Source organism: Bos grunniens, chromosome 9 (genome assembly GCF_055505025.1).
Source record: "Bos grunniens cultivar Pamir isolate PY7600 chromosome 9, Bosgru_T2T1.0, whole genome shotgun sequence".
NCBI lineage: Eukaryota > Metazoa > Chordata > Mammalia > Artiodactyla > Bovidae > Bos > Bos grunniens.
Window position 1 is genome coordinate 82,755,572 of NC_141173.1, and position 19,837 is coordinate 82,775,408.

Genomic DNA, 19,837 nt, shown 5'->3' on the forward strand with positions numbered 1-19,837 from the left:
TACCTTAAATGGTAGCTTATCTTTTAGCCTTGTGGGGGAAACTTTTAGGGAAGATTTTTAAGAAATGGGATATTGCACAAAAATCCATAGGTAATCATCTTTACCTGTGTCTCATATATTATATGAAAGTTACCAAGCTGTGGTATTGCAAAGATAGTATACTAGTATTGTTTATGGGCACTAAGGACAGTTATTTTATATCTAATATTGAGCAATTCACATACTTTGGACATCTAATTTAAGCTGGTTCTTATTTTCTTTCACTATTAGATGTTGCTGTTCAGCTTCCTGACAAGAAATCCATAATTATGTATTTAACGTCTTTGTTTGAAGTGCTACCTCAGCAAGTCACTATAGATGCCATCCGTGAGGTAGAAACACTTCCAAGGAAATATAAGAAAGAATGTGAAGAAGGAGAAATTAACATACAGGTACAGGTAAATTTTTACTAATATATTTGACTTGCCATATTTGTTTTTTGTAAGGTAATAGGTAAGATAATTCTGAGGATTTTTCGCTTGCCTGAGAAATCTTGACTTCTCAGCATCAAAGCTTCAGTTTGTCAGTTAGCGTGCTGACACCATCATGCGCATGTAATGGAAAACCACAACTTTACTGATTTTACTTTTTAAAAGGGAAAAAGTATGTTTCATATAGCAAGGCTGGAGTTAGGGCCTAGGATAGTCATGCTTTTGCATAACATGCTGTTTGATTAAGAGCAAGTGTATTAGGGAGTTTGGGATCGATATGTACACACTGCTGTATTTAAAATGGATAACCTACTGTCTAGCACAGGGAACTCTGCTCAATATTCACTAACAATCTAACTGGGAAAAGAATTTTAGAAAGACTATAGATACGTGTGTGTGTGTATATGTGAGAGTATGTGTTAGTCGCTCAGACGTGTCTGACTGTTTATGACACCATAGACTGGAGCCCACCAGGCTCCTCTGTCCACAGATTCTCCAGGCAAGAATACTGGAGTGGGTTACCATTCCCTTCTCCAGGGCGTCTTCCCAACCTAGGGATTAAACCCAGATTTCCTGCATTGCAGGTGGCTTCTTTTACTGTCTGAGCTACCAGGGAAGCCCAGATACATGTATATGTATAACTGACTAATAAAAAAGAGCAGTATATTGATATTAAACTCTTCATTTGCATGCTTTCATTAATGCCTTAGAAGTTGAATTAAGTTAATGGAAGAAATATGATGTGGTCAAGTTGTAATCATCTACTCTTTGACGTATCTTGCTATCTTTTACTTTTCAATGAATGCTAATAGCCCGCCTTCCTCTCTTTCTCTTTCTACAGGTATGTGCTTAGAGCATTAGGTGATCAGTAAATAATTCCTGAGTTTCTCTTGAAATTGATATCTCAGTCAAAAATCTCCTCTTGTATTTGAATGAATACCTTCTGACACTTGCAGTCAGATAACGCCTTCCATTTTCCACCTCATAGATCCTAGTGCCTATCTTAATAACCTTTAGCTGGTCACTAAGTTTCCTAGTTCTCAGATATCTTCATTAGAATATGGAGGTTTGGTACTAAATAATCTCCAGGATCATGCTGGCTTTCCAGTTTCAGAGTTTTAGGTCCAGAATTTAACTCATTTTTCCTGCTATCTCTTTGGCATCATCTGTCTCCTAATTATCCAGTGTTGCGTCTATGGGCTCACTGATTCACTGTTTTTAGCTCCTGCATGTCATTTACCGGGTCCCTTTGGATTCTTCCTTCAAAATATCCTGGGGTGTGTTTACTGTCTGTTCCAGCTCTCATACTTGTTAAAGACCTCATCTCCTCTTGTAGTTTACAAGGCCCAGCCCACTGCCCCAACTCATCTCAGGCCAGTGCACTCCAGTCGTGGTGGACTTCTCCTCTCCTTCCCCCAGATTCTTGTACCTGTGGGCTGATCTCCATGAAACGCTCCTCCACCCACTGTTTGCATGGCAAGTTTCCCATCTTTCCCCAGTTTCAATGGAACTTTTTCAGAGAAGACTTCCCGGATTAACCTAATTGAAATCCGGCCCTACACACACACACTCACTCACTCTGTTTCTCGCTGTCACAGTATTTTTACAAACTATGTTAAGAATTTTCAATTGTATCTTAAAAGCATTGAGAAAGCAGTGAAAGATTTTAAGTGGGAAAGTCTTAGGATATAATTGCATTTTTGCAAACATCATTCCGGCTGCTCTGTGAGAAGTGGATGGTGGAGGTAGACGTCTGGATAGTAACAGGGAACTGAAGACACTGGTGATCAGGCTGTTGTAGTGCTGAAGTCAAATGACAGTTGTGAAGATGGAAAGACCTGGATGGGTTTGAGATAAATTTTGAAGGTAGGAATTCTTATCCATATTAAATGTAGGAGGGGAAAGAAAAAGAGGAACCATGTCTGGCCCCCTGGTGTTTAGCTGGAGGAGTTAAGTGCACGGAGGAGCCATTTACTGAAATGGGAAGCCCGGAGAGGTTTGGGGGAAAAAATGAAGGGTTTGAATATTGACAAGGTTTGATATGCCTATGAAAAATTGAAGTGGAAATGTTAAGGAAGGTGGGACATAGGAGTTTGGGATGAGAAATATAAAGGTAATAGGATATATTAATAGAGGGTTCTTGAAATCTAATAGCAATGGATGAAACCTTGCAGGCCAAGTACATAAAGAGAATTAAAAAAGGGCCTGGACTTAATTTTGAGGAGCTTCAGTACTTACATGTTGGCAAATGCTTTTGAACTAGGAGAAGAACCAAGGTGGTGTTATTAAAGCAGGGAAAGGAGAACTTCGAGAGGGTGGGGACAGGTCAGATGTATAGAATGCCCTGGGAGCTTAAGAAACAGAAGGTGACCAGACTTCTGGGTTTCCTTTAAACAGTTCTGGCTTATGTATGTTGTTCTAGCACTTTGGTTATAAAAAAATGTTCTGGTTTTGTGTTCATTACATGATCATCCTGAAGATGATGCTAGAAGAATGGATTTGTCATTGAGAAGGTTATTGGTAGCAGTGGCAAAATACTTTCCAGGTGTGTGGTAGGGACCAATACCTGATCAGCATGAAAGGGAGTGTTAACAAAAGCAGTTGTGAAATACATGACCTTTTCTTATGTTGTTTTCTATACATGTTTGTATGTTTCAGATACATGAAAGTTGTGGATGAGAGGTGAAAAGGTAGAGACAGGCTATAAGCAAATTTTAAAGAACTTTGCTCTGGAAGGGAACTAGTGAATGAGATAGGTGGTTAGTTTGGTTATACAATTCTGAAGTATATAAGAAAATACTCCATTGCTTAGAAGGAGCTTGGAATAACTTATTCCACAGGCTCTTAAAAACAAACAAACAAACAAACAAAAAAAAACAGCTAGTAAACTAGAGGGCTACTGCCTCAGAAAAATATCATCAGTACAGTAGCCTGTATATGTATGGTTGTCTTTTAGTGTCTGAAATGCAATGCTAAGATGCTATTCAGTAAAAGCAATTTAACAAGGGTTCTAATTGCTCTCTTTAAATGACATCTACCCTTTCAAGGTCCACCATGTTCCAGATCCTCTGTGAAACGTCCTGATCTATCCCTTGATGAATTCAAATAACATCCCTTGTTAGACCCATGGAATTTATAACTTTGTTAAGAGCCTTTTTATTTTTGTTTAGAAGTGATTCATGTGGGTTATTTGTCTCTTCCCAACTATATACTCTGGGAGATAGTGAAGGACAGGGAAGCTTGGTGTGCTGCAGTCCATGGGGTTGCAAAAAGTTGGACAGGACTGAGCGACTGAACAATAACAGCTATATTAGAGTATGTCTGAGTATGGAATCCATGAGTGATACAGCTTTTGTACTCTTTGCCATCCTGGCATGAATAAATGCTTTCTGACTAGTTCACAGCATTGCTCACCCAGCTCCTGAGAGTCCAACAGATGCCTTAAGACACAGTGGTGTTTACCTTGGGTCTCCATCCAGTGTGCCTTTGTTGAACACCTTCTGGTCTTCATGATGCTTGTGGATTTTCTTGGATTTGTTTTCATAGAGCTCGGCACCAGAAGAGGAGCAAGAGAGTCCCCGAGCTGAAACCCCCAGCACTGTCACGGAGGTTGATATGGATCTAGACACCTATCAGATAGCACTGGAGGAAGTGCTGACCTGGTTGCTTTCTGCCGAGGATACTTTTCAGGAGCAGGATGACATTTCTGATGATGTGGAAGAAGTCAAAGACCAGTTTGCAACCCATGAAGTAAGTAATCTGTAGCTGATGAACAGGAGTATGTGCCATGGTGCCTGTGTCTTAATCAGGAGATGCACCCTGATATATATTGTTTACTGAATTCTGCTCCACAGAAATTTCATGGCATTATTTGAGAACTTCAGTTCAGTTCAGTTCAGTTGCTCAGTTGTGTCTAACTCTTTGCGACCCCAGGGACTGCAGCACACCAGGCCTCCCCGTCCATCACCAACTCCCGGAGCTTACTCAAACTCATGGCCATTGAGTCGGTGATGCCATCCAACCATCTCATCCTCTGTCGTCCCTTTCTCCTGCCTTCAATCTTTCCCAGCATCAGAGTCTTTTCAAATGAGTCAGTTCTTTGCATCAGGTGGCCAAGGTATTGGAGCTTCAGCTTTAGCATCAGTCCTTCTAATGAATGTTCAGGACTGATTTCCTTTAGGATGAATTGGTTGGATCTCCTTGCAGTCCAAGGGAGACTCAAGAGTTTTCTCTTAGACCACAATTCAAAAACATCAGTTCTTTGGCACTCAGCTTTCTTTATAGTCCAACTCTCACATTCATACATGACTACTGGAAAGACCATAACTTTGACTAGGTGGACCTTTGTTGGCAAAGTAATGTCTCTGCTTTACACTTTTTTTTTTTTTTGGAAGACTTAAGATTTTTAAATAGGGCTTCATTATAAAACTGGCGTGCATGATTAACTCTATGTTGGAATTAAATTTTGGATTTTGGTCTTACCATAATTTGTAGATTCAGTGGAGCCACTGACAAAAATCAGCGCTTTAGTACTGCTCGTTTTGGAAGTGTATTATTATAGTTAAGACATAAAATGGCTAATCAGTACACCAAGTCTTTAAATTTTGAATGCTCCCTAGGAAGTGGTTATTTTTATTTGTTATATGATTAAACAAACTTGTATCCAGTATTCTTGTATACTTTTATATAATGAAAATTTCCTACTATTTCAGGAATATATTGCTTTGTAGTGATTGGGTTATGTGAAGAATTCTTTTGATTAAGTAGTTTTTTGGTGGTATGTTAATTGACAGGTTTTATTTGCTATTTTGGTTTGAAAATAATACAAATGGTCATTTTATTTAAGCAAGTCCTTTTGGGCGAGCGTGGTGTTTTATTTATTATATCTTCTCTTAGTTCCATGTTAATGATCTATCAGTCGCATAATCAGCATTGACATAAAAATAGCTCGTGTTATCAGATATAATATGGTCCTCTTTGATCTTATCTTTTTCCTTAGGTCAGCTGCTTATTTCCTATATTCAGAGCTTACAAAAAAGTGGATCAAAGTCTGCTTTATTTGAAGTCTGCATGGTTACTTTTTTTTCCCCCCACAGCATTGATATTTAGCCATTAACAATTTATTAAGATTTGCTTTTCTTCAATGAGCAGCTCATAGATCATAACAATGTACCTTCCCAGGCTTTTATGATGGAACTGACGGCTCACCAGAGCAGCGTGGGGAACGTCTTGCAGGCAGGAAACCAACTGATAACACAAGGAACTCTGACAGATGAAGAGGAGTTTGAGATTCAGGAACAAATGTCCCTGCTGAATGCCAGATGGGAGGCGCTCAGGGTCGAAAGTATGGACAGACAGTCCCGGTGAGTGGAGGCCTGGGAGTGAACACTGCTGCAAGTTGGGGCCTAGTTGTTTTCTTTAAAAAATTTTTTTAAAGTCTTTATTGAGTTTGTTACAATATTGCTTCTGCTGTTTATGTTCTGTTTTTCTGTCCACAAGGCTTGTGGGATCTTAGTTCCCTGAGCAGGGATTGAACCCTTACCTTCTGCATTAGAAGGCGAAGTCTTAACCACTGAAAGTCCCAGTTGCCCACTTTAACACAACTAAAAGTCTACATGTCTGTGGGAACTTGCCTTGTCAAATTTTGACTCTTTTCTGTATGTAGCATTGCTGGAATTTTTATGATCTTTATTTCCCCTTTGATATGTTAACCAAATGAAAAGGTAAAAGTGGCCATACAGAAATCAGCAAAAAAAGGGCAAAGACATTGTATGTGGACTTTGCAGTATTAAAGCTGGCTAACCACCAACTCTGACATGAAGATAGGGCTATGTTTTATTTATCTAGAACTCCCTTTTGTAACCTTTTTTAAGAGTACAGTTCATTTTATTTCGTGTATTGTATGTTAAGGAGCAAACTATTCCACTGCAATTTCCACCTATTTAATAGGCAGGAATTCCTGATTAAAGAAACAATGATTCTGATACAAATAGAGGGTGCTGTTATTTGCATTTTTGGAGTGCATTTAATTGACTGCATTTAGGAAGAAAATAAGTTTTTTGCTGGTTTCTATATTTAAAGACTAAATGTTGCTTTAAAAGGTTAGACAAGAGTGTGTTCCCTGCCCCGTTTCCTTGATGCCTGGAGTGTGTGTTTGCCTTTGCAAAGGGAAGAAGGAGTAGGGATAACGCTCTGCTCCCCTTGGACAGGTTGCACGATGTCCTCATGGAACTCCAGAGGAAACAGCTACAGCAGCTGTCCGCCTGGTTAACGCTCACAGAAGAACGCATTCAAAAGATGGAAACTTGCCCCCTGGATGATGACTTAAAATCCCTGCAAAAGCTGCTGGAAGATCATAAAGTAAATCTGGCTCATATTTCTTTTATACCTTATCAAATATGAAAAAGCAGCACTTAGAATTCTCAGGGGTTGATGGCGTCTATCGTTAGCACAGAGCTGGGACACTCCTTCAGTGCACTCTTGTATTCAGTAACTTGCAGGGTGGAGTGCATAGGGATGTGGGTTTTCTGAGCCAGGGATGAAAACGAAGGTCAAATTTTATATGGGTATATAGAGGTTTGTTATGGAGAAGGAAATGACAACCCACTCCAGTGTTCTTGCCTGGAGAATCCCAGGGACGGGGGAGCCTGGTGGGCTGCTGTCTATGGGGTCACACAGAGTCGGACACGACTGAAGTGACTTAGCAGCAGCAGCAGCAGCAGCAGCAGCAGCAGAGATTTGTTATGAAAGTACATAGTGTCCATAAGATTCTCAAAGTTTTTTTTTGTTTTTTGGACTCATGAGTGGTTAAGAACCCTAGTCCATTGCATGAATGCAACGTGTTGGGAAATAAGGAAACCCTCAGATTGGTCTGTTCATAATCCTTCAGGAAAGCTATTGCTTCTTTTCCTAGGTGAGGATTCATGAGTTTTGTGAGTGGTTTGAAAAGTGAAAGTTGCTCAGTTGTTTCCAACTCTTTGTGACCCCATGGACTGTACAGCCCATGAAATTCTTCAGGCCAGAATACTGGAGTGGGTAGCCTTTCCCTTCTCCAGGGGATCTTCCCAGCTCAGAGATCGAACCCAGGTCTCCTGCATTGCGGACAGATTCTTTACCAGCTGAGTCACAAGGGAAGTTCAAGAATACTGCAGTGGGTAGACTATCCCTTCTCCAGGGGATCTTCCTAACCCAGGAATCCAACTGGGGTCTCCTGCACTGCAGGTGGATTCTTTACCAACTTAGCTATGAGGGAGGTCACAAATTTAGGAGATAACTTTTCATAGTCAAGGAAAGGTAGAGTAAAATAGCTTCTCTGCAAAGTGTTTGAAGAATTTTATTTCTCAATGAAATAACTAGATAAATGGGTAAATTAAGCTTTAAGGATACATTAAACACAAAAACTCAAGGCAGTTGACAACACTATCGGTAGTATTTGAATAAATTACCTATACACCTAAATATATGTCTTGTGACCTGGCATTCTCTTCCCATGGAAGAGGTGGGAAGAAAATTGTCTGTATACCCCAGTTGCTTTCCTGGGTAACGAATCAGAACAGCTTCTGACTATTAAATCACATTTGACTTATGTCACTTTATACAGTGCTGTACTAGATAAAATGATCTCTGACTTTGTGTATTTAAATTTGGAACTTTTTTGATTTAATGATTCTATATTCTTAATTCCTACTGTATGCACTAAACTTGATTATGTGACACCTTTTCTCTTATTCTTTCAGCCAAAACTTGGAATAAAAATAATAAAAGTGATGACATCACATTTGCAGTCTGTTATGACATTGCATTTTCAAATTGCTTTGGTTCATAATGAAATGTAAAGATATATAATGGGTTTGTTTCCTTAGGAGAACACTTAGGCTAATGGTTGGAAATTTAAAACAGGATGCCTCATTAAGTGTCCTTAATTACTATTGACAACTGGGTAGATTTTAAATATGTAAATGGGAAAGAGTAGACATAATGGTTTATCTGAATTTTTTCTCTAGAGTTTGCAGAATGATCTTGAGGCTGAACAAGTGAAAGTGAATTCCCTGACTCACATGGTGGTGATTGTTGATGAAAACAGTGGCGAGAGTGCTACAGCTATTTTGGAAGATCAATTACAGGTAAGGACTTATAAAGTACGATAGTGCTAAGGCACCTGGGGTCTGAGCCTCAGTCACACATTGTTCCTATTCTTCATGTTCAGTCTGTTTATTTAGGTTAGTAAAACCATCTTCTTTAGGTTGTACTTCCCAGCTGGGGTTCCACAGCATGGGGGTTTATAGGAGAACCAAGATATCATTCATTTACTTCAGCCTTTGGGTGTATGAACAAGATTTTGAAGCTCAAGAACTGATGCCAACAAATGATCCACAGCCTTCTTGCCCAGAATCACTTGATGAATTTGTTAAAATGCATATTTCTGGGCCTCACTGGGAGTGGGGCCAGTGAATATGTAAAAAAATGTGAAGTTTGAGAATTTCAGTCATGTAGGATTTAATATCCCTGTTTCTTTAGTAGATCAATATGTAAATGTCAGCATCAGTTTTGGGAACCCCAACAACTTGCTTCCTTTTGCTCAGTGACTATAGTGTATGCTTACAAGTCTTTATAAAGAGAGTTTTTGGTACAGTTGACTCTTAAACACATGGGGTTTGGGGCACTGACCTCTCAAGCAGTCAGAAATCCTAGTATAATTTTTACTTCCCCAAAACTTAACTAACAATAGCCTATTGTTGACTGGAAGTTGTACTGGTAACAAATAGTCCATTAGAACATATTTTGTATGTTATATACGTATCTACAGTACTCTTGCCTGGAAAATCCCATGGATGGAGGAGCCTAGTAGGCTGCAGTCCATGGGGTCGCTAAGAGTCGGACACGACTGAACGACTTCCCTTTCACTTTTCACTTTCATGCATTGGAGAAGGAAATGGCAACCCACTCCAGTGTTCTTGCCTGGAGAATCCCAGGGACGGGGGAGCCTGGTGGGCTGCCATCTATGGGGTCACACACAGTCGGACACGACTGAAGTGACTTAGCAGCAGCACAGATATTTTATGCATTCCTGAATTTTTAACTTTTTCTTAATTTTTTTTTTGATATTTCTAGGCTGTGTGGTTCATCTTCATTTCAAATTTTTGTCACAAGTCTTCAAAATTTTTTCCTATGTATTTACTGAAAAAAATCCAAGTATGAGCGGACCCGCCCAATTGTTCAAGGGTCAGCTGTATTTTATTTGAACTTGGATTACCTGATATAATGTTGCCAGGTGATGATTTCAGTAACTTTCAGTTGATGATTTTTAGTAACTATAAATTATCATATGGAATTCTTTTTCAACATTTAAAACTGGGCAGTGGTTTTGAGATTTTGGTGCAACAGTATTTAGTTTTTACAGTAATCGTAGAGGTAGGCATTCATGTCTTGTCTATTTAACAGTGAGGGTATTCATAGTGGTTGAGTGGAGGCCCCGAGGTTTAAATAGGCAATGAGTTTTCATTCGGAGATGAGAGATCTCTCTTCTGGCTCTACGTTCTCTACTTTTGCGCAATGCAAAGCCTATTTTGATAATACAAATGAAATAAGATAATATGCATTAAATAATTCTTGCTTATAGGTAAGTAATGAAGAAACAAAACAGAATTTGTTAATCATTATTTATAAAGTGGTAATAAAGTAATTAGTTGGGAAAGTCATCATGAAGATTGATTTTTTTTAATGTATCAAATTTATTGATTTAGTCTTGCTAATACTTATAATATTCTGTTGCTGTTTGGTGGAATTTTCTGTGTATCATGCAATATAAACACAACAAATCAAAACAGTTTTTTTTTTTTGTAATTTTTGGTACTACCGATGAAGATTGTCTTGGCATGTAAAAATGGTTAAGAAATGAGCCACACACTGAATTTTGTCTTAATTATAGCCTGAAAAAATGGAAGCCTTGAAAGTAGATACGTTTGCTGTATTTTGAAGGTGTGTGTGAAACTGTCAAATTCTCATATAAAAGCCACAATAAAATAGAAAAGAGCTGGAGTTTGAAGTAAAAAGTTACAAGATAGAGTTCCAGTTGTGCCATATTCTAACTGTGTAATATGAAATAGTTAAATTCTATGGAAATTAGTTTGTCTTATCTATAATTTTATAGAATTCATCTGTTTTTTTTAAAGCAACATTCATAATATTTTTCATAATTACTACTCTGTAATAAAGAACAATGGATGTCAAGAATTTCTTTAAGGATTGTGATGACTATCCCTTCAGGCTTTGTTGATGAAGGATCGGTTTTTCCTTTTCTAGAAACTCGGTGAACGCTGGACAGCTGTGTGCCGATGGACTGAAGAACGCTGGAATAGGTTACAGGAAATCAACATTTTGTGGCAGGAATTATTGGAAGAACAGGTATGAAGCTGTATACATAATGGGCAAAATACATGGTGAACAGTAACCATCATTAATTATTGCATTTGAATAAATCACTTATATTTCTTCAGAACGAAAATTTATAATTATTTATTATGTTAAAAGTCAGATTTCAGTCCATTATGCAGTTTCTTCATAGCGATTGCATTATAAATTAGCTCTATTGTAATAACAATTTGACCTTGCTCATTAGTTAGATTAGTTTTTAGATATGCTAGTTTTAGGATTTACTTGACATAATTTTTACTGCATTTGTGTTGGATAATGTATTTGAACTTGTAGCCATACAGCCTAGTGTATGGCTTGTGCTCAGTACATAATGATAAATGAATCCACTCAGTATTTTGTGAACTTTAAACCTGTGATTTTTAATCAGAATAACTGCTGAAATTAACAAGAAAAATATTATTTAGCAACACCGATGATTGAACACGTAGCTAATTTTTTTCCACCAAGGATTAACATAGAAAATGAACCTTTGGTGCAAAGCTGCCACTTAGAGTTTTCAGTCTGATTGGTGGCCTTTTGCCCATCTCCATCCTTCCAGAAAAGCAACCATCAAAACAGAATACAAATAAGCAAGACTTTTCTTCAAAATGCCAAAGAGTTGTGGTGTAGAAAATAAACAGATACTCTGTTCCCACATCCCAGGGTTCACTGTGATTCTTTTAAATGCCTTTTATTTCTGTCCACAAAAAGCAGCTATATTCTTTTCATGGGATAAATGTATGCTGTTTTGTGATTTACTAAATATGGTGGCAGAGAGAACTCTTAAAAAGCAGGTTGCAAAATTTGTCCCCATGTAAATTGTAAGCTACTGCCACCTGCCCTCAATCTTTGGCCAGAATTTTCCTCTTAAGAATTGCATGATAGACCTGATTCTGATTTCTGAAATGTTTACATTTTGCTTTACAAAGATTTAAATTTACTTATCTTTTCTTCAGGCCAAAAAGTCACATAGAATAATTGAAATTTAACTTCATTAATGATTGTAGGAGACTGATTGCTAGGGAACCATTGTGTTACTCTTCTTAAAATAATTTAAAATTCAGAAAGAATCAAAATTTGGTAATCACAAATATTTAAAAATAGAGAGTGGCTAGGATTTTGGCCATTTATTATGTTAGGTTTAAAACTGACCTTTGAATGGCCTTCTATTAGTGATATGGAAGGAGAAATCTTGTTAAAATGTAGAAACGAAGCCAACATTGGTACTCAATTGATAATTTGTTGTTACAGAGAATAAGACCAATCAACTGTGTCTGAATTAAACAGTCTTTCAAGGGATTATTGTTCACTTAGTTGCAGAGGCTTTAAGATAGTTAGAAATGGGCTCTGAGAATTAGTTCAAAATTTCTCCAGCATGAGCCAAGTGTGGCCAGCTGGATATTCTGTGATTGACTTTAATCTACCTTTCTAAACTTTCCCTCTGTCTTTTCATGTACTCAGTGTTCAAATCCTGAATTCCCAGTTTGTGGCTCATTCCAAGACTGCCGTGGCCTTGTGGCCATGCAGAGTAGTACTTCTTCTCAATGCAGAGCAGTGCTACTTCTTTTCAGTGCTGTATTCTCAATGCACGGTCCATGGTAGATTCCTGATGGGTTTTGTATTGTTTTCATTTTTTTTGAAAGAGCGAACTAGTTTTCTAGTCTCTGTGTTTTTGTTTAAGTGTGGCATCTGCCTCGAAATGTCTTTTTGCCTATCTGTTTTTAAGTTCTCCCCACCTGTTACCAACTCTTTTGAGTCCAGCTCCTACGAGGGCCCTCTTGCCTAGTGATATTTGAGCCCATAGAATGAAACTGTCTGGTTCAGAAGCAAAGGAGAATTTTATTCTTTGATGAAAGAATGGAAAGGAGTGAGCTTGCGCTCTAGTCAGTGCTCTCCCTGGCAGTCAGTCATTGGTGGGGCTGATTTAGAGGGTTCCTGTTGGCGGGAGGGGGCAGAGCTCTTTGGCTCCAGATCACACCAGGTGCAGCCTCTCTATGCCTGTCGCCGCCATCTTGGACTGAGGCATCCCACACAGCACTTGTGCACACAGGCTGCCCAGTTGAGGTGTTGGGCACAGTAACTCTCCTCTGGGAACACTAATCCATCCTGTTAGGTGTGAGGGCTTTGCACACTGCCCCCTATAAGCAAGTGAAGCTAGACTAAACCCAAAAGAGGTCAGACCATGTCACCTAGATTCCACCTTATTTTTCCCAGTATCCCAGTGGACTTTGCCAGTGACATATCCATCAGGGACCATGAAGTCATTTATGAACTCCCTCTCCCTCCCCCACTGTTTCAAAACTGGAAGCAGTCTCTTTGTGGTGTCTGCATTTTCTATCTGGTGCTATGGGTATTTTTGTGGTAACTCTTACTACATTGAGGACAGAATTCATATTTACATTATTTTCTTAATATTTGTCCTTTTCTGAGTGAAATATAAAGGCAGAGAATGGTTGTTAAATAAACTGATAAATCAAACTTGAGAAAAGAGTTGACTCCAAACACACAACCAAGAATTGCCCACCTCAACTCTATAGAAGAAAGTTTCTGTGGTAAATACTACATTTTGAGAAAAATTATATTAAGGCAACCATTTTTTTTATCCCTCCTTCAAATTTATCTCTTTACTAAATATCTGATGTCTAAAAGACATGCACTGTTGGCCAATGAAGTTTAAAGCTTTTCATATTGGCTTTGGAGTAGCCTCAGGCTTCCTCTTCTAATCATAACTGCTGTTGAATCTGGAGCATTAGTGTGGTTGTCCTGCAAGATACATGGAAAATCCATCAGCTTTGGGGTGTGGGTCTGTGATCTGGCTCTGCAGTTTACAAGCCATGTAACTTGACTTTTCTCTCTTTTTTGCCTAACAGAGGGACTGAGAAAAGAAAATCTCTGACCTTCCCTCGGCATCTGGAGAGTTATAAAGTGATTCTTTTGGAGACTTGGATAGTTGGATTTAGCCTTTTAGAGCCATCAGCCTCCCTGAGAATTAGGTTTAATTTTCCAGGTTTGGGGTTAATTTTAGGTTGATCAGTTGCAAATCTGTGAAGGGTTATATCTTAAGCAAAGATATCTTTCTGAGTTTTTTATGCCTCAGGCTTAGGGGTTTGAAATCCTTCTTCTCCCAGATCTGGATAAAGCCTCCAGTAACATAAAAATAAGAGATTTTAGAACTTGATTGAGTTGAACTACCAAATGATTCCCTAAATATATTTCGAACTTTGGTTATTATTCGCAGTGCTTGTTGAAAGCATGGTTAACTGAAAAAGAAGAATCTTTAAATAAAGTCCAGACGAGCAACTTCAAAGACCAAAAGGAACTAAGCGTCAGTGTTCGACGACTGGCTGTAAGTGATGTGGCTGTCAGCACCTCTCTTGTGAGCCTATGATATCTTAGTGTTTTATGTCAATGGTTGATAGAATGTAGTGAGTGAATTCATTTCCCTAACACTAGAATGCTGCTCTGCAATGATCTAAAACCAGAAGTCTTATGTTTTAGCTTTAGGGAATTAAAGCAGGTAAATTTTACTCTAAAATACAGAGGTTTACATTTTCTGACGGGGGAACAGGAAGATACGTTCCTGTTTAAAGTGATTCAGTGATCTAATACGTATCTGAAATACTAGATTTTGAAGGAAGACATGGAAATGAAGCGCCAAGCTTTGGATCAGCTGAGTGAGATTGGCCAGGATGTGGGTCAATTACTTGATAATCCTAAGACATCCAAGAAGATCAACAGGGACTCAGAGGAGCTGACTCAGAGGTGGGATTCCTTGGTTCAGAGATTAGAAGATTCCTCCAACCAGGTACCTATGCTTTGGGAATACTTTGTGCCATTAAGTAGAAATTATACATTCAGCTTTGTTTTAGTGTTGGTGTAATAAAAGTAGTAGTTAAACTAAAAAGTTGTTTTTTTATACCTGGTTAACTGTAAAATTGAAAAATTGACATGTATTTTCTTTAGTTTTCTAAAGTGAATTTTAACAGACCTTAAAAAACTTCTGATATCCAGTCATTCGACCATTAGTAACTGGTAACACTTAGACATGATCTTTGTGCTCAGTCACTCAGTTGTGACCTTGTTAGGCTCCTCTGTCCATGGGATTTACCAGGTAAGAATACTGGAGTGGGTTGCCATTTCCTTCTCGAAAATGATTTTTTCATCTTAAATAATTTTATAAATTAAAAAAATATTTTAGCATCTTGATCAAAAATAACACTGGTTTGTACATGAATATTTAGAGCAGCAAAATTCACAACAACCAAAAAGTGAAACAACCCATACATCCATCAATAGATATATGGATGGACAAAATGTGGTGTATTCATACAATGGAATATTATTGTGTGCTGTGTGCCAAGTTACGTAGTCATGTCCCACCCTTTGCGACCCTGTGGACTGTAGCCTTCTAGGCTCCTCTGTCCGTGGGATTCTTTAGGCAAGAATACTGGATTGGGTTGCCATTTCCTACTTCAGGGGATGTTCCTGACCCAGAGATCAAACCTGCATCTCTTACATTTCCTGTGTTGGCAGGCAAGTTCCTTACTACCACTGCCACCTGGGAATATTATTAAGTAATAATAAAATAATGTACCAATATATGATACAACAGAGATGAACCCCTGAAAACATTGTGCTAAGTAAAAGTAGCTGGTCACAAGGTTAATGCACTGATTCTATTAATACATGACATATCCAGAATAGGCAAAACTGTAGAGACAGAAAGGAGATTAGTCATTTCTAGGGGCAAGAGGGAGAGAAGGATGGGAGTGACTGTTACTGGGTATGGGATTTCCTTTTGAAATGATAAGCCTTATTCTGGAATTAGAAAGTGGGCATGGTTGCACAACAACTCTGAATGTATTGATGACCATGGGATCATATGTTTTCCAAGGGAGAATTTTATGGCTTGTGAATTATATTTCAATAAAGCTGTTGTAAAACATTAAACCTGGTTGATTTTTATTTCAGGTAACTCAGGCTGTTGCAAAGCTGGGAATGTCCCAGATTCCTCAGAAGGATCTTTTAGAGACGGTTCGCCTAAGAGAACAAGTAACTACAAAAAGGTCTAAGCAAGAGCTGCCTCCTCCTCCTCCCCCAAAGAAGAGACAGATCCCTGTGGATTTGGAAGCTAAAAAAAAGTGAGAACTATTTTGCACATGATATATTAATATTTTGTGCTCGGTACTTATTTTGTACTGATCACTAATCATATGCAAATTTAAACATAATTATTGTAATGGAAATTCAACTACTGAACCACTCACTACCTCTCAGTCTTCTGAATATTCCACTTTATACTGGTTAAGCATCTAAGTCATCTGGATTTTATTTATCTTTGGTTCATTTGGTAGAACTGTGTGCCTGTAGCCTTCATGGACAGAACATATCGTTTCCTTAGTTCTTTCTTTCCCATCATTTACTGTGGGTGGATATAATTGTCCACGATCCTTTGTTTATTCTTTCTTCCACTGTCACAGTTCCTACAGTTTTGCTTTAGATCTATCTCCTTATTCTTTGTGACTCTCCTTCTTCTTACCTTTAAAAGAAACTTAATTAAGGGAAGTAATTCCTTTAGATCTTTCTCTTTTCCTTCCCTTGCTGTCTTCATGTCTTCTTTCTTTCCTTGTTAATTCCTTTGTTTTAGTAACAGATTCTTCATGTTACCAAAGATCCATCTTTGGTAAAATTTGTTTCATTTTCTGACTCAAAGGAAACTCAGGATCTTTACAAGAGGAACAGTCATATCTGGCATGCATTGAGCTTTCACTAATGTTGAATCTTCTGCAGCGCTTTCCTATGGGCCAGGGACCGTACTCACCGGCCCTGGAACAGATAGTCTCAGAGCAGCCCTTGAATACTGCTGTTTTCATGCCCTTTGACAGTAGAATTCCAGTGCTTGGGTACATGGGCAGTTACTTTTGCCTGAATAAAAATAATATGATTTCCCCAATTCAGCTTTTGTTAGACAAAGCAGGATTGCAGTTTTACCTGTTGACTTTAGTTTTGGTAATAAGGCTGCGTTCCTGCATCCTAACAGCATCTCCTTTTAGGACCATGAGTTGGACCTCTGAGTTGCAAACAACAGCTGTGGAACTTTTACTTCTGGAGCCAAGGCAGCAGATGAGGGAGATGCTTGTGATGTTGATCTTACTGTGGACCTTTTATTTCCTGAGTGTCTATATTCTGTCCATGTATCGGCCAGTTGATTTTGTGCATTTGGAAGCTGGGCAGGCTGTGAAAGACTAGGGTGCATGAATAGGTTCTGGTACCAATTCTAACTTCACAGGTTAGAGGTTTATTCCTCCAGGTCTGCTTTTTCCTGCTCCTGCCCCATCTTAGATCAGATGCCAGGTTACCTATGCTTCTTACCAACTGGCTACAGGTTAGAGGGTTCCAGCACCTCTTCCTTGGACTTCAGATGCCAGTTACAAATCTAGGTTGTTACCTATAGTTCTGACCAATTGGCTATAATTCAGAGATTTCTAACACCACCTCCTCTGCTTCAGTTAGCTTCGTAGAGTAGCTTATAGAACTCAGGAAAATGTTTTGCTTAATAGATGACTGGTTTGTTATAAAAGGATACAACTCAGGGAGAGCCGGACTGAGGAGCTGCACAGGGCAGGACATGGGGAGAGGGTGTGGGCTCCCATGCCCTCTCCAGGTGCCCTGGTCTCCCTGAACATCCACATGCTCACCTACCCGAAGCTCTCTGATCCCTATCCTTGTGACTTTTTAGGGAGGCTGCATTACAAAGTCATGATTGATTAGATCGTTGATCTTTGGTGATTGATTCAACCTCCAGCCCCTCTCCCCTCCCCTGAGGTCAGGGGGGCAAGGTGAGACTAAAGTTCCAACCCTGTAATTACAAGGTTGGGTCTCCGGACAACCAGCCTACCTTTTTAGATGGGATTTTAGATGGGATTCAAAAGTCATCTCACTAACATGACAAATGACACCTCTGTTGCTCTTATCACTTTGGAAATTCCAAGAGTTTGGGAACTCTGTGTTAGAAACAAGGCCAAAGACCAAATATTTGTTTCTTACTATAAATCGCAATGTCACGGTGCCTAACTATACAATCTTACACATGTCCATGTTGTATAGGGTGAGTTCTGTTGCAAGAAACAGAGTACTGTGCCCAAAGTGACTTATACAATGAGGTCATTGACTATCTCATGTTGCAAAAAGTCCGGAGGTGGGGCAGTTTTAATGGGATGGTGTGGGTCAGCATCGTGGCACCCTGTCTCTGCCATCCTCAGCATGTTAGCAAGGTAAAAGGCAAAACCTGTCTTCTCATGATCCCAAGATGCTGCTGTAGCACTTGGCGTAACAACTTTGTATAACCTGCTTTATATGCAGGCAGGGAAGTTTTTCCTTATTTGTCTTCTAAACAAAACTTTTTTCTTTTTTCAATCAGGGAGAAGGACCTTTTATGGAAGATATTACTAACTCCCTGACTCTGGTCTTACTCGCCAAAACTCAGACATTTGCCCTGCCCTGGGTTCCTGGGAGGTTGAAACTATCCTGCATTTTCCATCTCTGTAGTTGTGTTCTGGGGGTACTCAGGCAGCAAGGAAGAAATGTGGGGAGGGAGGTGTCTTTTGGGTGGGCAACCAGTTGTGAGTTCCACAGTCTTCTGAGATTTGATTGATGCAGAAATGGCTTCAGTTCCTTCTTAGACAACATAGAGACTTGAGTACATTCAGTTTGTTATAATAGACAGCAGTGAAATTTCATTATTAGAAATTTTGCCCAAATATTGTGTTTTTTTTTTAAACTTTAAAACCCCTCTGAGTCTACTAATGGTGCTGGTTTTGCATTTTGGAGTGGTACGCAACCACATCACCCCCTTCAATATGGTACCTCTTCAGAGTTTAAGGATACGCTTCATAATCTAATTTACATTGTCCTAAAGTCCAAAATATTGTTAAGCATCCTAGTGAGACTTGATTTTCAGATCCTTTACTATTTTTAGTCTGATGTAGAAAGCACTATTAGCTTGTCTTAAAATGGGCTGTCCGAACAGGTATGAACTTTGAATAACTGCGTAGCACAGCTTATAATACATGCTTCAGAAGTAATGGTTTATTTCCCCTTCTCCTCTGCTGTGCTGCTACTGGCTGTTTTTTTTTTTTTTTTTTTCTTTTAACACCATAGTAACAGTCATTTCCTATCATCTAGATTCCTATCTATTAACATGACCTGAGATGATCATGGTGGCTCTAATGCATTCACATTGTTCTCGCTCATATTGAGGGCAGAGATGGACTCAGTCTCCAAGGTCATTTAAAACACGATCTTTGGTTTGTGCTCCTGAAAGATTAAGTAGAAATCTGCTGTGAAGATGACATGAGGAGTGTACTGTGGTTTGACTGATACTGTGACCTTTGGTTATTTACTTAGAGTGTCACAAAATCCCATTCAAATGACAAGACAAATTTACCTTGGTGAAAAGACGAATACTCAGAATTCACTGAAAACCTGTTCAGCCAAGTTTCCCAAAAGAATCAGCAAGGACAACCTGTGCTTACCTGAGAATCATCTAAAAATATCCAGAAGTTGCTTTGAGTTCTGTGTGCAGAGTCCTGGTTACAAGCACAGACTGCTCAGCTTAAATCCCAGCTCTAGCCTTTGTTAGCTTTGTGGTCTGGAGAAGTTATTTAAAACCTCTGTGAGCTCAATTCCTTCATCATTAGAAGGGATAATAATAGTGTATACTCGCAGGGTTGTTGTGAGGATTCCTGGAGTTAATAATGCACAGAAACCATTTGGAAAGGGCCTGGCATATGGCCAGCGCCCACTGAATGTTTCTCCTCTTGTTCCTCATCACTGTGGTTTTAACTGACCTTCTCAACACCTCCCAGGTCTGTTCCCTTTTTTCCTTTCCACTCTTACTTAGTTCTGGCTCCTGTGACTACCACCGTCTATTTTCTGGACTTGTCTCTATTCTT

At 39.0% G+C, this 19,837-nt stretch overlaps 1 protein-coding gene across 16 annotated transcripts in view; it reads left to right on the plus strand.

The window, feature by feature from the left end:
* UTRN (utrophin) overlaps positions 1-19,837 on the plus strand; it is a 556,162-nt gene that overhangs the window by 136,253 nt on the left and 400,072 nt on the right. For 10 of the 16 annotated variants that reach the window (XM_086318195.1, XM_086318196.1, XM_086318194.1 and 7 more), the window contains 9 exons: positions 271-437; positions 4,017-4,220; positions 5,652-5,833; positions 6,680-6,830; positions 8,474-8,593; positions 10,773-10,874; positions 14,122-14,229; positions 14,509-14,688; positions 15,855-16,024. In XM_086318195.1, coding sequence (XP_086174321.1) covers positions 271-437; positions 4,017-4,220; positions 5,652-5,833; positions 6,680-6,830; positions 8,474-8,593; positions 10,773-10,874; positions 14,122-14,229; positions 14,509-14,688; positions 15,855-16,024 — 1,384 coding nt within the window. The remainder of the gene's footprint in view (positions 1-270; positions 438-4,016; positions 4,221-5,651; positions 5,834-6,679; positions 6,831-8,473; positions 8,594-10,772; positions 10,875-14,121; positions 14,230-14,508; positions 14,689-15,854; positions 16,025-19,837) is intronic. The other 6 variants (XM_086318199.1, XM_086318200.1, XM_086318197.1 and 3 more) reach the window with 1 other exon arrangement.